The sequence below is a fragment of the Sciurus vulgaris genome (genome assembly GCF_902686455.1).
Source record: "Sciurus vulgaris genome assembly, chromosome: 16".
Classification (NCBI taxonomy): Eukaryota; Metazoa; Chordata; class Mammalia; order Rodentia; family Sciuridae; genus Sciurus; species Sciurus vulgaris.
Window position 1 is genome coordinate 38,193,446 of NC_136477.1, and position 17,455 is coordinate 38,210,900.

General features: G+C 33.7%; 1 protein-coding gene across 2 annotated transcripts in view; it reads left to right on the forward strand.

The window, feature by feature from the left end:
* The window catches only part of NGLY1 (N-glycanase 1), a 53,251-nt gene that overhangs the window by 23,757 nt on the left and 12,039 nt on the right, over positions 1-17,455 (forward strand). For both annotated transcript variants that reach the window (XM_079114278.1, XM_079114277.1), the window contains exons 5-9: positions 7,946-8,168; positions 10,468-10,589; positions 11,656-11,801; positions 13,117-13,227; positions 14,606-14,770. In XM_079114278.1, coding sequence (XP_078970404.1) covers positions 7,946-8,168; positions 10,468-10,589; positions 11,656-11,801; positions 13,117-13,227; positions 14,606-14,770 — 767 coding nt within the window. The remainder of the gene's footprint in view (positions 1-7,945; positions 8,169-10,467; positions 10,590-11,655; positions 11,802-13,116; positions 13,228-14,605; positions 14,771-17,455) is intronic.

Consider the following 17,455-nt stretch of genomic DNA (forward strand, 5'->3'; position numbering starts at 1 on the left):
TCATTTTCTAATACTGTATTTTCTAGGGCAAAAATTGGGGGTGGGTGATTGCTCTGGTTTATAATAAACAATTTTAACTAAGTCAACCTTCAGAAACACTATACTGCTTTATGTTTAGTGCAGGTACTTTTTAAAAGAATTGTCCCAGTTCTTTCCACCTATCCCTTGTGATGTTGCTGTCATTTATTTTTGCTTTTCTGTTTATTGTGATTACCCAACACATTGCTATTGTTAAAGTCATGCTTTAGATCAAGTAAGAATAAGAAAAATGTTTTTATTGTACCTTCTCTTATTCCTTCTCTGTTATTCATTCTTTTTGTAGACCCACTTTTTCTGACCTATATCATTTTCCTTTTCCCTAAAGAACTTCTTACCATATTTCTTTCACAGCAGGTCTGCTGGAGGTGAAGTTCCTCACTTTTTGTTTACCTGATAAAGTATTTATTTCTTCCTCACTTTTGAAGGATAATATCACCAGAATATAGAATTATAGGATGGTGGGTTTTTCTTTTAACACTTCAAATATTTCACTTTATTTTCTTTCTGCTTGCATTTTTTCTAATGAGAAGTCTGTTGTACTTTCTGTCTTTATTCCTCACTCAAGATCTTTGTCTTTGTTTTTCTACAGTTTGAACAAGATATGCCTTGGTGTAGATTTTTTTGTATTTGTCCTTTTTGATGTTCTCTGAGCATCTTGGATCTGTGGTTTGGTGTCTTTTGAGAATTATTAGACATTATTACTTCAAATATTTTTATGCTTCCTCCTCTCTTCTTCTCATATGTCAGTACATTTTATTTTACCTTCATTTATCTCTGTGCTTCAGTTACCAGAGTTTTTAGATGTTCTGTTTTATTTTGAAATTTTTCTAGTGTTCTACAATGTTCTGTGTCTTTTTCTTTCTTTTTCCTTTGCATTCCATCTTGGGAAGTTTCTGTTGATCTGTCTTCAAGCTCATTGATTCCTTGACTGTTCCCAGTCTGCCTATGAAAGGCATTTTTCTTATGTGTTGCAGTGTTTTTAATTTTTTGCATTTCCTTCAGATTTATTTGTTATTGTTGTTAGGGTTTCTGTCTCTCTACTTACATTACTTATTTGTTCTTATATGTCATCTACTTTTTCATTAGAACCCTTAACATTTAAATATAAACCATGTAAACATAAAACATATAAGATGGTTATTTTAATTCCAAAATATATGCTATATCTGAGTGACCCTAATATTTGCTTTGTCTCCATAGACTGCTTTTCCTTACCTTTTTAATATGCTTTGAAAGTTTTTTGTTAAAATTTGATCATAATAGGTAATAAGAGCTGAGGTAAACAGGCCTTTTGGGTAAAGATTTATGTTACTCTGACTCAAAGACCATGTTTAACATGTTACAGCTGTAGGTATCACAGGCTTTATATTCCTGAGGTGCTCTGGTCATACTAGAGCCCTTGTTGGAGTATTGGTGAGGTACTGGGAGGGTGTGCAAGATCCTTCGTTCAATCCCCAGCATCTAAAAAAAAAGTACAGGGGGGGCTTGATAGTGTTTGGACTAAATCTCAGTGCTTTAGTGAGCTTTTATCCCTGGGTGTTGCCCTTGTTGATGTTCCTTGTTGATGTAGCTTCTCTTCCTCCATAGGTTAAGACAGAAATCTATTGGGGGCTAGATTCAGGGAAATGCCGCTTCCCCAGTTTAGTTAATACTCTCGTAGAATCCTTTTCCCTGGATATTAGGCCTTAATTGTGTAGAACACTTGGGGTATAGCTCACAATTCTTATTCTTCCCTTCTCTTTCAGAATCATAAGGAGTCTTTTATGTTTATTATGAGACCCTTGAGGTTCCCCAAAGCAAAATGCACAGAAGTGTGGGAAACTCTCCCAGTACTGTATTTCTTATTCCCAAATTAGACCATACTCAGTCTCATACTCTACATTTTGTCAGTGTTATCATTTAAGCTGGGTAGTGGCACATACCTGTAATCCCAGCTACCCAAGAGGCTGAGGCAGGAGAATTGCAAGTTTAAGACCAGCCTGGGCAACTTAGTAAGATCCTGTCTCAAAATAAAATGTCTTAAAAATGTCTGGAAATGTAGCTCAGTGATAGAGTGCTTACCTAGCATATGCAAGACCCTGAGACCAATTCCCAGTATTTGGAAGCAGGGGTTACCATTTAAGTGTTCTTAGAAATTTATAGATCCAGGTAAGCACATCTTGGACACAGTTCTCTGAGTTGGCCTGTTTCTTAGGATTTGGGGGTGACCCTTGCTTCTGTGACCTCAGCTCTCTTTTGATTTCAGGAACAGTCATTGATTTTCAGTTTGATGGCTACTTGGAAGAAACCAGAGCTACAACTGAAAATGCCTATGAGAGTTAGTTTGGTTGTATTTATTTATTTATTTATTTCCTATTTTAACCTTTTTTTTTGGGGGGGGGCATCAGGGATTGAACCCAGGAGTGCTAACCACTAAGTCACATTCTCAACCCTTTTTATTTTTAGAAAGGGTCTCAGTTACCTGGGGCCTCACTAAGTTGCTGAGGCTGGCTTTGAACTTGTGTTCCTCCTGCCTTAGCCTCCCAAACTGCTGGGATTATAGAAATGCACCACCATGCCTGGTCTTTTTCATCACTTTTTCCATATGTCATTTGCTCCCCCTTGTATTTTGGTGGTCTTTTTATTTTAGTGTTACTCTGTGCTATTTTTCATGTTTTTGATGACTGACCTAAGTCTTAGACATAATTCTGCTTTCATTCTGCTGACTTTGAAATCATTCTTTTCTTCTTATAGTAACAGGTTTTTTTCCTACCATAAAGTAACAGTGCATATCAGTATGTGCTCATGCTTCAGTGTAATATCATCTTTTATACACCCTATATAATTGCCTATATATCAGGTACTTACTGAATACATTCTGTGTTTGAGTCATTGGTCTGGGCCTTACAGAAGAGAGACAATAATGTAGCCTTACCTTAAGATGCAACTGAACAGGGAATGAGAATTAAAATAAATTAGCAACTGGGTGTGAGGCAGGTTCCAGAAAATGTAAAATGTGAAGTGCAAATTTAAAAAAGAATATGTTGCCAAATGAATAAATTGCTGGGAGAAATATATCAGAGACAGAATGCTTTAGTTTTGTTCAGTACATTCTTTCTCTCTAGGCCAATAATGTTTAGGAAATAGCTTAAGGAACAAGAATCCACAGAAAAGGAGCCTCAGGTGAATGGTGTGGTTATCCTGATGTTTTTGTGCATTTGTCCTCACCATAGGAATGGTCATGGCAGTGTACTAAGAACCCTTCAAGTTCATTAGTTTAGACTTTAGGTCCATTTCCCATAAAATCTACTGATGATCCCTGTTGACATTTGTCCCAGAATTTTTCCCCCTCAATTGTTATAAATGTAATTGCATGGGTGTGTTTTTGTTTGTTTTGTTTTGTGGGAAATAGGGTTGAAGATAAATAGTTCACAACTTCATCACATAGGAATATGACTTTTAAGATCTATATAGATACTTTTTCACACTTAAGAAGTTTTAACTGAAATAGGAAAGAAGGAACATATCAGTTGGTAGTGGAGTAGAATGACAAATGAGTAAAAGATCAGGCTTTTCTTTAAGGGCCAAGAAAATCAGTGGGATTTATAAGCTGAGATGTTAAAGGCCATAACAGGACAGGAAATTTTAGTGAACAGCATGTGTGTGAAGGCAGAAGAGTGCAAGCTATTTGGGAACAGTAGTAAAGTTTGGCCATGTGTAGGGTAGGATGTGTGTAAAGCAGTAATGGCAGATCAGATAGGTTGAGACCATATTTTGGTTGATTTTCAGTCTCAAGTAGATCATTTGATACTGAATTTGTCTTTAATTTTTCCAAAAAGAATTAGAGTTAAAATGAAACAAATGATATTTCTAATAAAGTTTGAAATATAAAATAAGGAACCAAGAAATTAAGAGGGATCACATATCTTAGCCAAATAGCTAATCCATATTGTTACTGATTGAGCATATAATTGATATAATATATAATTCATTCATCAGAAAAGAGGAAATAAAATGTTTCTTAGGAAGTCACAAAGTATGCTTAACTGTTGAAGTTTTAATGAGGGACATCAAAACTGTGGTTAAAGATTCATCTTTAATAGTTTGTAAGATGAACTGAACAAAAATCAAGAGCATGGAGAGAAGAACTGAAACATGATAATAATAGAATTTACATAAGAGTGTGAACAAGGTGACTGCAGGGAAGAAGGCAGATATAAAAGTTGTTTTGGTGATAGAAAATATGGTATAAGGAGGCTGGGGTTGTAACTCAGTGGTAGAACACTGGGTTTGATCCTCAGCACCACATAAAAATAAGTAAATAAAATATACTGTGTTCATCTACAACTAAACATTTTTTTTTAAAAGGAGCTATGTATACATGAGGAGGATGTCAAAGATGACTGTCTAATTTTGAATGTAAGTAACTAGAAAATGAGAGGTGTCAATGAGAACAGGGTTTGAAGAAAAAAAGTGACCAGTTTGAGGTATATGTTGTACATTTTCTGAATTGCCAAGTGAAAACATAGGCCTGAGATTTTGATAAGGGGTCAAGTCTTGAAAGGCACTTTAGTGTGGTAGGAAATGAGGTTGCTGAGATTGAAAACAAAGGGATCTCAGAGGTTCTTGAAAACACTGTAGCACTAGCCACGTATGGGTATTTGCATTTAAATTGGTTTAAATTACGTGAAATTAAAAATTAAGTTATTCAGTCACATTCAAAACATTCCAGGTACACAATAACTACAGGTTGTTAGTGGCAGCCCTGTTGGACAGTATACTTTGAAATTATTTCCATTGTTTAAAGTTCTGTTAGATGGCACTGTTTTAGAACAGGATACAGGAATACGAAGAGTAATAAGTAATTTTGAACATTTAGTTAAATAAGTGGTGTTAATGGTATAATGAATGTATTAATTAGGTAATGTTTGGTTAGGCTATTAGTAATAATAACTCCAGTGGCTTAAGGATTATAATTTTGTTATGTAACAAATTATTGAGATAGGGCCGGGCACAGTGGCGTACACCTGTAATCCCAGCAGCTCGGGATACTGAGGCAGGAGGAGCTTGAGTTCAAAGCCAGTCTCAGCAAAAGCAAGGTGTTAAGCAACCCAGTGAGACCCTGTATCTAAATAAAATACAAAAACACAGGGCTGGGCATGTGGCTCAGTGGTCAGGTGCCCCTGAGTTCAATCCCCAGTACCTCTTCCTCCCAAAAAACTATTGAGATAAGAAGTGTGTTGTTATTGGTAAGCTATTGTCAAAGACCTATAAGCCCTTCTGTCTTTTGGCTCAGGCATACGTGGTTTTCATCCTCCCCATCATCTCATAACCTAATCTGTCTGGTGGAGTACCAGTCATTACATTTGCTGACCAGACATCAGGAAGTAAGAAAGGAGAAAAAGCAATAAAGAGTATACCTCGGATCCGAGCCTATTCTCTTGAAGTAGTCCTTCTTTGGAGTCACACAAAGCCTAGTCATTTGGCTAATCTTAGGTATAAGAGAAACTGGGACCTATAGTCTTTTAGTTGGTACATTGTCCTCACCTCAACATTGGAATTCTATAAATAAAGAAGTAGGAAATGTACATAGTGTGACAATTAGCAGTCTCTGCCCTAGTACTTAGCTATCTGACTGAGATGATGACAGAGCCTCTACTGGCTAGGTTGGTAATGTTCTTTCATCTGTGCAGTGAGTTCTTTTGTTCCTTTCCAGACAAAAATCTTACTTGGTTTTATGAACTAGCACAAATGTTCTTATTTGAAGTAGAAGTGTGGTCCTTATTGGCCTATGCACTGAGACACTGCTAGAGGTAGTTAAAGGCTCAGAAGCATGGTTTGATAATCAGCCTGGTAGAATAAAGGTTTCTCCTGATGAAGTGCTCCAGACACAGGTAACGTACTATTTTGGAGAAGTGATAATTTATGTTGGCCTGCTAAATTGAGTATGAGTACATGGGGTATAGACTGTTGAGACATAGGGCAAGACTATGTCTACTGAGGATTCTTACCTGTTTTTTTCTTATTCACTCTCTTTTATACACTGATGTCATAAGTTTTCAGACAGTCGAGTTAGGGCCTAAAATTGTTAAATTTTGTTACTGGGAAATTACTAGAAACCCATTTATGTTTATATTTATGTGGTATTTTCGAAGATGCTAATAAATTTGTAAATGTGAAGTCTTAGTTGTATTTTTAAAATAAGCTCTCCATTCTCTAAATAGTGTCTTCATAGGATTTAACATCTAAATCAGACCTCCCATTAACACTCATTATCTCTTAGATGAATGAGTAATTATCCTGTACAGACTGGGATCCACCTTTCAGAGCTGCTATTTAGGATATTATTTAACCTAACCAAGTAATACTGACCCTTAAGTGGGCCTGACTTGGGGAGTCATACTTCTCAGAAATACAAATATACCGTCTTCCTTTCTCTTCTTTTCCTGTCTTGATAATGCCTATTTGGGGAACAATATCAATTCTAAATAATATCTTGAGAATCTTCTGTTTGATTTGTCATTCAGATATGTACTGAGCATCTCTAGAATAGCAAGTGCATCTCTAGAATAGCAAGCGCATCTCTAGAATAGCAAGCGCAGCTCTAGGTATTAGGTATACAGCAGAGAATGAAACAAAGTATTTGCTATCATGGGGAGAGACAGACAAGGAAAAATAATAAATACTTAAGTATTTCAAGTAATAATGAGTGCTGGAAAGACAAGTCAGGATAACAGAAAGGAGAGTGAGTGACTAGGAAGGATGCTGTTTGGTATAGAATTATCAGGAAGTTCTTTCTGAATAGCAGTTATTTCCCTTTTCAGTAGAGAGCAGTAACAATGGCCTCATGAGGTGAGAATGAGTTTGGCAAATTTAAGGAATGGTGGGCTGGGGAGATGGGCATTGTGGCTATAGAATGATCAAGACAGGTAAGAAAATATATAAATTTCTTATGTCTTACTAGAACAAATTATCACAAACTTGATGACTTTAAAAAAACAAATTTATTCTCATAATTCTAGATGCCAGAAGTTTAAAAATTGGTATCTCGGGGCAGAATCCAAGTATGAGCAGAGCCGAGCTCCTTCCACAAGGTGGAATTCATTCTTTACCTTTTCCAGCTTCTGCTAATTCCTGGCAATCCTTGGTTTGTGGCTATATAACTCCAGTGTTCAGGCCAGCATCTTCAGAAAACTCTCCGCCCCATCTTCACACTGCCTTCTCTTCTGTGTGTAAAATCTCCTGCTTTCCTCTTATGAGGATATATGTGGTTATTAAGGGTCCATCCATATATTCCAGGATAATCTCAGCAGTGAAGAGCCTTAACTTCATTACATCTGCAGTTTTCCCTCCATATAAAGTAACTCTATAAGCTCCAGGGATTAGGATATGGATATCTTTTGGGGTCTGTATTTCAGCCTATACAAGGGTGAACTAGAAAAGCAAGAGTAGAGATTTTGAATTTTATTCTGAATGAAGTGGGAGGAAACCAATTTATTGGTTTTGAGTGACATGATCTGGCTTTTCTCCCTACTTTGGTTTTGGAGATGGAACCCAGGGCCTTGTAGGCAAGTGCTGTACCACTGAGCTATCCTCCAACCCTTGCTTAATTTTTAATACGATCACTCTGGCTACTAAATGTAGGGACTGGACTGAAGAAGAGGATGGCAGTACTCTATTTCTAAAAGTTTGGTTTTAATGAAACTAAGTCATATTTAGCTTCCTCTCAGAAAACTTTCATATTATACAGGAACTCTCAGTCTGTCCCATTATTCTTCTATAGGTAACAGCTCTTATAATGTGTTCTTTCTCATGTCTTGTGTGTTCACACATGTAAGTAGCTACCTATAAAATAAATTTGGGTTTACATAAAATTTTTAGATTTTGTCAGCTTTAGGTCTTACTTGGTTCTTTTTTAACTTCTCAGGTACTAATATAAGCGATGAGGATTTTCTTTTGCTGGAGCTTTTGCACTGGTTTAAGGAGGAATTTTTTCACTGGGTGAATAATATCTTGTGTACCAAATGTGGTGGACAGACTAGATCTAGAAATAAATCATTATTGCCCAATGATGATGAACTGAAATGGGGTGCAAACAACGTAGAAGATCATTACTGTGATACATGCCAGCTCAGCAATCGATTCCCAAGGTGGGTACCTAGAAAATAAAGTCAGAGTAAGCTCTTAATGAAATAGTTAGAAGTGAATTTTTATTAAATGAACTTTTTAAATCTTCATATTAATTATGAGAAATGTATTTCTCTGGAACTGAAGTCTGCAAACTGACTGGCAGGCTAAATCCTGCCCACATTGTGTTTTTATAAATAAAACTTTATTAGAACACAGTAATGCTGATTCATTTACTTGTAGTCTGATTGTTTTCAGGCTACAACCACAATAGAATACTATTGACAGACCATATGACCTGCAAAGTCTAAACTATCTACTGTCTGTCCTTTCACAGGAAGTTTGTTGTATCTTGCTTTGTATTTTGAATTTTGAGTGTTGGTTAAAGAAGTATTTTTAATCCTGTAAATCTTGTACTTTTAATATATAATTTACTTTTCAGATAACTAATAATGATACCTAATAACAATACTAATAATTCTGATTATTGTGATACTAAATATAATATGCTGTACTTAATCATAAAATAATAATATGGAAGATAAAAGTATATAGTACAGTATGGTCATATTTTCTTAACAAAGACAAATTTGTTTTAATTAGGAATTTCCTCTGCCCAACCTCACCTACTCCTTTATAGCTCTAAATTTTAATCTACAGAAGTTTTATTTTTCATTTAACTTTTCCCATCTTTCAATATATATTTTATATGTATATATCAGATTTTTCTTAATTGATAATATTTGTAAAATTTGGTTGTATTATCAGGCAAGATAAGATATCTTATTTTTGAAATACTTAATTTTGGGGGCTTAGGGGCTCATTTCTGTATCTAATTTGGAACCAGCTCTATGTTATACAGAATCTAATATCCAATAATTATCTAAAAATTAGTGTTATTTCATCAGTTAGCATGCTTTTATTTGCATAACCCCTTTACAGAGGTTAGTAGATAAATAAATAAATAAATATATATATATGTAATTAAATCTTTCTCCTCATAAACTTTTTCTAGGCAGTTGGATTTAAATGAATAATGCTGTGTGTGGGATGGCAAAGACTAGCATAGATATTTATGCAAAGTGTTATTTTCCTTTCTGATCGTTGCCTTTTTCATTGCTAGCTGGTCTCTATAGGATTTGAATAATAAATTTTTTTTTTTTTTTCTTTCAGTGCTAGGGATTAAACCTCAGAACCTCAGGCATGCTAGTCAAGCACTGTACCACTGAGCTATATCCTCAACCCTGAACACTATTAATTAGAAGCCAATCTTGTCTTTTTAGTGCTAGGGATTGAACCCAGGGCCTTCCTTGTGCCTGCTAAGCACAAGCGCTACCACAGGGCCCCTAATCTGCTCCATTTGACTTTGGCAACAGTAGTGTGTATAGAAGAAGGAGACGTACGATGCTCTGATTCTGTTATTACCCCTTGATGAAAATTTATACTTTTTTCAATTACTTAATTACCTAAGTTCTAAATTCATTTAGCTTAGCATTGGCTTAACAAACTTGTTATTGCAGGGCCAGTTCATTCATACCACTGTTCCCTTTTCTTCCCAGGTTCATAGCTGACATCTCTGCTCAGCTGGGGTACTTGTACCTGCTTAGTTACATCAGCTCAAAATTCTTCTCAGATACTTTTGATGTTTTCAAAGTACCATTCTTTTGATACTTTTATAATTAATTTTTGAAAAGAATGCAGCAGGCATCTTTAAAAAACAACTTCCAAATAAGCACCCTCCTTTAAATATTTCAAAGGAATAAAGTTTTAGTCAATTTTAGAAATAAACATACCTTTTTAAGTAAAGTTAAACTAAGCTGAAATCTTCATTGGGTAGTTTGTTAAATACCTTTTAAAACACAATGAGCTAATTATATCACCTTCTAGAATAATGTTTAATAACTTAAGCAGATTTCCTAGAGAATCTGCATGTTCAAATCTTATCTTTCATAGCCCAGTTCAAATACAAGCTGTCCTCCACAACCACTTTCCCATAATTCCAAATCTGACCTTTCGTATGTTTTGTATCACATTCTGCCATATAATAAAATCATTTATGTTCATTTTTTCTTTCTCTTAGGACTATAAACACCTTAAAGGATATATCACTGTTAAGTCATTTTTCACCAAAGATTCTAGCATAGTATCTTATATACTCTAGGCTCTTTAATCAATATTTAAAAATAAGAAATTAAGAAACATAATGTTTAGCATAGAGGTAATATAAATTATTTTTAAACCTTGATATTAGTAACTCAAAACTAGTTTCCTTTTTTTTTTTCTTTGTTTGTTTGTTTGTTTGTTCTTGTTGTTTTGAACCAGGTATAATGACCCCGAGAAACTTTTGGAGACCAGATGTGGACGGTGTGGCGAGTGGGCCAATTGTTTTACACTGTGCTGTCGAGCTTTAGGTTTTGAAGCTCGCTATGTTTGGGATTACACAGGTACAGAATGTGGTATGAGAGGAGTGGAGTAGGGCTTTGTAGACTCACATTTCAGGTTTATAGTCTGAACCCGTCATTTTTCTTACTCTCTGGCCTTGTTATTCTGAGTTTGCATTTGCCTTCTATAAAATAATAGCAGTACCAACCTCATAGGTTTTTTTGAAAAAAATCACATGATTTTTGTAATATACCTAGCACTGTCTGGTACTTTGTACTCTAAATATTCTTTTATTAACACTTTACCATAGCATTTATAATAATTTTTTAATGTGCTGTAAAAATCTTTTTCAGAGAGATTACCATAAATGATTTAGTAAGTTATACAAAAATAAAGTAAGAAAAGCATGTATTTTTGTATTGTCTTTGTTTAGAAATGATTCATTGTCTACATGTTAAAAAGTTGTCTTCTTTGTTTAGAGTTTTACTTGTTTCCATTGTTTTCTTGAATCAAATGAAACCACAGTTAATGGTTCTTCTCTTTACAGTCAAATACAGAACATCACTATCAGGAGATCCTGTTAGATCTTTGAGTTCTGAGTCTTAGTGTCCAGAGAGAGACTACAATTTGAAAAGTAGCATTAATTTTTTTTTTTCTTTGTATTGGGGATTGAACCCAGGGGCACTCTACCACTGAGCTGTATATTCCCATCACTTTTTACTTTTTATTTTGAGACAGGGTCTTCCTAAGATGCCCAACCTGAACTTAAATTTCTGATCATCCTGCCTCACCCTCCCAAATCACTGAGATTATAGGGGTGCATTACCAGCTAAGCCAGATGTTTTTGATGCTATTGTTTAATATGTTTATCTTCCTTACAATTACAACACATTTTTAATTAAAACTAAAACTGTATGAAAGGAGAGTATTTCAACAATGTTCTCAAGGATTTCAAAGAGAAAGAGAAATTAATACAAGTATGCTTGAGTTGTATGGCACAAAATACTCATTAGCTAAAATTTAGAATATTAAATTCATTAAATAATTTGTAGGAGTTTGTATATAGTTATTGATTTTATAAATTTCATTTTATTTCCTTATTTTTGTTCTCTTGTCTTACTCGAGTAGACCATGTTTGGACAGAAGTCTTTTCTCCTTCTCAGCAGCGGTGGCTGCACTGTGATGCATGTGAAGATGTCTGTGACAAACCACTTCTTTATGAAATAGGATGGGGCAAGAAGCTTTCCTATGTCATAGCATTTTCTAAAGATGAGGTAGGGCATGTGAGAAAAGTTTTTTCAAGAATAAAATATATATTTTAACTGTTTAATGGCATATAATAAGCTGCATACATTGAAAGTGTATAATACATTTTTTGACCTATAAAATCATTACTACAATTAGTATTCCACTGTTTGGATGCACCATAGTTTGTTTATCCATTTACCTATAGATTCATACTTAGGCAGCTTTGAGTTTTTGATATTTTAAATTATCCTGCTTGAACATTCATGTATACAAATCTTTATATGGACATGTACTTGCTTTTCTCTTTGCTTAATTCCTAGGAGTAAAATGACTGAATCATGTGGTAGGCATACATACAACTTTTTAGAAAACTACTGACTGTTTTCCAAAGTGATTATACCATTTTACATTCTCACAAGCAGAATGTGAGAATTCCCAGTTTTCCACATCCTTGCTAACCTTTAGTATGGTTTAACCTTTTAATTTTTGTTCTTTTAGCAGATATGTGTAGCAGTATATTATTGTACTTATACTTTCCTAATGACGAACACTATTTAACATCTTGTTATGTATTTATTTACCATCTGTATGTCCTCTTTGCTTATTTGTTTTCCATTGATGAAATCTTACTGTTGTGTTTTGAGAGTTCATCATATATTCTTACATAAGTCCTTTATCAGATATGCTTTGCAAATATTTTCCTCCTTATCTATAACTTTTCATGTTCTTTTGAAGAGAAGAAATCAATGAAGTCCAGCCTATCAATTTGTTCTTTTAGAGATTGTGCCTTTTGATGTGGCTAAGAAATTTTTGCCTAGCTCAAGGTCACAATGATTTTCTCTTAAAATTTTATATTTACAGTTTTACATATTAGTGTGTGATCTACTTTGAGTTAATTTTTGTATATGGTCCAAGGTATAGGTTGACATTCATTTTCAGTGTGCAGATAGTGAATTATTGTAATATCATTTGTTTAAAAGACTATTCTGATTTGTTGAATTGTCATTGTACTTTTGTCAAAATCAGTTGTTTTGTAATATAAATTTAGTACAATAAAAATGGAAATTTGTTTAATAGTATAGAATCAATTTTATAGATAAATTTTGACTCATTCTGAAAAGTTCATCTTTTAATCTTGGAATAAACCTGTACTTCTTGAAAGTACACCTGTACAGAAATGAAGAAAACATTCTTTTCGGTTTTCTTTATAGGTTTTAAAATTTTAAACAAAGGATAGTGTTTTTTAAATTGCATTTAAGAATCATGCATTCTAAATATTTATCTAATAAAAGTGGATGATTATAATCTTTTTAAATATTTACATTCTATAATTTATTTCAGGTAGTTGATGTTACTTGGAGATATTCTTGTAAACATGAAGAGGTGATCTCCAGAAGAACTGAGATTAAAGAAGAATTACTTCGTGAAACTATTAATGGAATTAATAAACAGGTATATGATGGCTATTTGTCATTTTTGAAAGAACATTAGAAATTTTTTATGTAATAAAGAATAGCCAACTTTTAACCCACTGAAATGTTTAAAATTATAGCTTTATTTTGCAAGTAAGAATATTTTTCTTTTGTTGTTGTTGTTGTTGTTTTGTGGTGCTGGGGATTGAACCCAGGGTCTTGTGCTTTGAAGCAAGCACTCTACCAACTGAGCTATCTCCCCAGCCCAAGTAAGAATATTTTAATATATTAAATGTCTTCTTGTTCATTGGAAATTTTGAGGACTCACTTAAAATATTATGGATTTTTTAGACTGAATTTTCAATGAAGTTCAGTGAAACAAAATTTTAATATTTGTCATACTTAAATAAAAATGTTTATGAAGGCAGCTGTACCTTTATAATAATATATACATAGTGTTTTTTTATGTATGTACATACATATACAAACACATTAGTGTATGAAAGTTTCTGAAATAAGGCCAGGAAATTACTGTGACTGCCTCTGAGGAGAGGAAGAGCTTTCATCTCTTTGGTAGTGTTAAAATTTTAAATTTAAATGTGGTTTTTTTTCATAATTTAAAAATAAATAAGTTTGTTTATGGCTAGCAACTGGAACAGGGCAGATCACCTTAATTCATTTATTGATTGGCCTTCACAGTTTCAGTTCATTTTTAATTTGCTCTTCTAAGATCTCTATTCTGTTTGCTCTTAATTTTCTATAGCCCTTCAGAGATCCCACCCTGAAAACCCAGAGTATTTTTTGGAGCCCTTTGTCTCAGAAGACTCTGAATACCATTTTATTTTCTTCCCTGCACTTTGATTTTGCTAAGAATTTTGCTTTGGTTTTCAGCATTTGGGTCACCATTTCGTACTTCAGTTCCCAGACCTTTCCCTTAATGCCACTTCATAATTGGCAAATGCCTAGAGGAAAGGAGAGATGCAATATGTTCCCTTCACCTCAATTCCTTTCTTCTCTTGGGATCTTGACTGGCTGCCTTGGTAGCTTTCTGTTGCATACAAACAGGTGTTTCGTATGTAAGTGTCAGTGTGCTTCTCTAGCTTTTCTTCACAAGACAGTTGGTATAACATAAGCTAATTCATCACAGCCAGAAGCAGAAGGTGCTACCTCCATTTGAAATCTAAAATCATAGAGGTGTGGTGAGTTGGAAATAGTTGTTAAATGATTTCCCAACACGAAATTTATAAAATCAAGTTTTCCAGTGTCTTTTTTATTTTCCAAATAATGTATGTATGGAAATAACATTGGTTTCTTCTTTTAAGACCTCTTAAATGCAAATGTTTTAAGTATATTCTTGCTTGGAGATGGACTTCTACATTCCCCTAATCTTAACTTTGTTTTTTGAACATTAATTACAGAGGCAACTATCTTTATCAGAAAACAGAAGAAAAGAACTTCTTCAGAGGATAATTGTAGAGCTTGTTGAGTTTATATCTCCCAAAACTCCTAAACCTGGAGAACTTGGTGGAAGAATATCTGGATCAGTGGCTTGGAGAGTAGCCCGAGGCGAAATGGGTCTAGAGGTATTTAATTTATTCTAGAGTGATAATTTTTTTTTTTTTTTTTTTTTTACTTTCCTGCTTCCTTTAGTGTGCTTACAGATAGAATAGATCAGTAATGACCTTTCAGTTAACTTTGCAATGTAGTTATTTAGAAATGCACACATTTGACAAAAACCACTAATTGACTAACCGTATAATCACATAAAAAGCAAAGCATTTTAAAGTGGGAGTTTTCTGTTGTTTATGTTGTATTCTTTTTTGCAGGACAACTTGTACTGAAGAATATACAGAAAAAAATGTACAAATTAAGCTACTTAACAATTTTTTACAAATTTAGCACCCATGTAATCACTAGCCAGAATAGGTAGAGTACCAGAACCCCAGAAACAAGCGTGAATTCTTTCCCAGTCACTACCTTCCACCCCTGTAACGATTGTCCTGACTTCTAACATCACGTCTTAGTTTTTCCTATTATTGTACTTTATATAAACGGAATCATATAGTATATACTCTTGCTGTATAGCTTCTTCCACAACAATGTATAATGTTCCCTTGTGTATTTTAGTTCATGTTTCATTGCTGATAGACATTTGGACATGGGACTTGGATGTTAAAAATCGTACTGCTGCCAACATTTATTATATATGTGTTTTCAATGAATATATTTATGCATTTCTGCTCTGTGTATACCAGGAGTGCATTTGCTAGGTAATAGAGTATTAGTGTGTTCAGACTTAGTTCATACTGACAAACAATTTTCCAAAGTGGTTGTGGCACTTGAATGTAAACTAGTAAGTACTAGCAGTATGAAAGATTTTTTCCACATCTTTACTTACACTTGGTATTGGTTGTCTTATTCAGTTTAGCAGTTATGGTGGTATATAGTACCATTATAATTTTAATTTGTATTTTGATGATGACTAAATGGAAGATACATGCTGATTCTTCACATCTTAGGTATCTTTTGTGACATGCCCATTCAGATCTTGTAAAATAATATTTTGGTACATTTAAGAGAATCCTGTTTTACTTTTTGTTTCTCCCCTAAGAAAGCTTTATAATGCACAGTGCGGAAAATGTACAATTTGGGTGATTCACGTAACGAAAGTGTATATTTCTTCAGATGTACTTGATTACGTCTGGTATTAGCAAAAAATTATTGTTGGTGTGATAACTGTTCTCAGATTTTTAGATTAATTATCATTTGGTTAATCTTCAAAAATTAAATAACAATGGAAATTTAATTTCTTAGTTAGGTTCTATAGTTAGGGACCAGGAGAAAGACAAATATGCTAGGTTCTGTAATGAACATACAGTATACTTCTGTAAGAAAGTACAATGGACTATCTCTTTCCTTAGGGACTTAAAGTTAAATCACTGGACAGTAATTAATATAAATATCTAGGAAGATATGTAATGAACAGTACAAAAGGACAGTAACCCATCGCATGTTCAAGATCAACAGTTCTAAACAAATTAAAGTTTTATATCGACTTTCTCTAAATTTGCTATTGTTACAATTCTCTAATGAAGGAATACATCCAAAAGGAGTGATTGTCCCCAATAAATTTTATGTTTGCTTTTTCTTTTTAATGTTTGCTTTTTAATTTGTCCCATCATCTGTAGCAGGCAGTTAGAAGTGTTGGTTCAGCCATAGAATTACAAAACTAAACTCAACAAATAATTCAAATTTACTGCTGATGCAGTGCAAGTTACAAGTATAAATCTAAATGAAGCCACTTAAAAAGAGCTAATTTAATTCACAGCTGTGTTCAGTTTAAAACATGGATATTATTTAGGTCTCCATTTCTTTCTTTTTTTTTATGGATCTGTGCGCTTTCTCTTGCATGGCATATTAAGTTGATTAAACTTTAAAAGTATAAACTGTGTCATATATCCAGATTGTTTTCCCTTTTGAAAATTTTTAGAATTTCTCAATTGCTAAGGACCCATCTTAGTGCCATAGATTAAAAAAAAGAAAAAATTTTCCCCTTTAGAGATGAATGTTTTATAAGGGCATAGAAAAATATTAATCCTAAACAGTTTTGGAACTAAATCTCAGAATCATTTGGAAAAATTTCCAGGAAGCAAAGGTTTAATCTTTTGTGAAATGTTAGTGTTACTCTTACCCCACAATGCTTTTGTCCAGTTGCATACATGATATGTTTAGTTATATACAGTTATTTTTGTTTTCCCTTTAGTGATTAGTTATCATTTATGAAATAGTAGATAATCCTCCTAAATTTTACTTCCACTTGATTTGTATCAGCACTCTGAAATATCTTTGATAAAGAGGGGAAGAAGGTCTGGGAATGTGACTCAGTGATAGAGCTCTTCCCTGGCATGCTTGAGGCCCTGGGTTCAATCCCCGGCACTGCAAAAAAAAAAAAAAAAAAAAAGAAGAAGAAATTGGAAAGTATTGTTACATGCTCATTGTGACATGTATACTAACTCATAGTTATAAAATAAATTTCCAAAAGTAATAAATTACCTTGTTTTCCTTTATTGCAACAATACTTAGGTTCTGCTAGAGAGTCATTATCTTCCTTCATACATTTAGTGTTACTATTTTCAAATTTTGATAGTGATGTTGATACATATATAGATGGAGTTTAATAGATATATATTTCTCTACTTGTGTTTAAGATCTTTTATATTGTGCCCAGTGCTTTGTGTTCATTTGATGTTTTTATGAATTTTGTAATA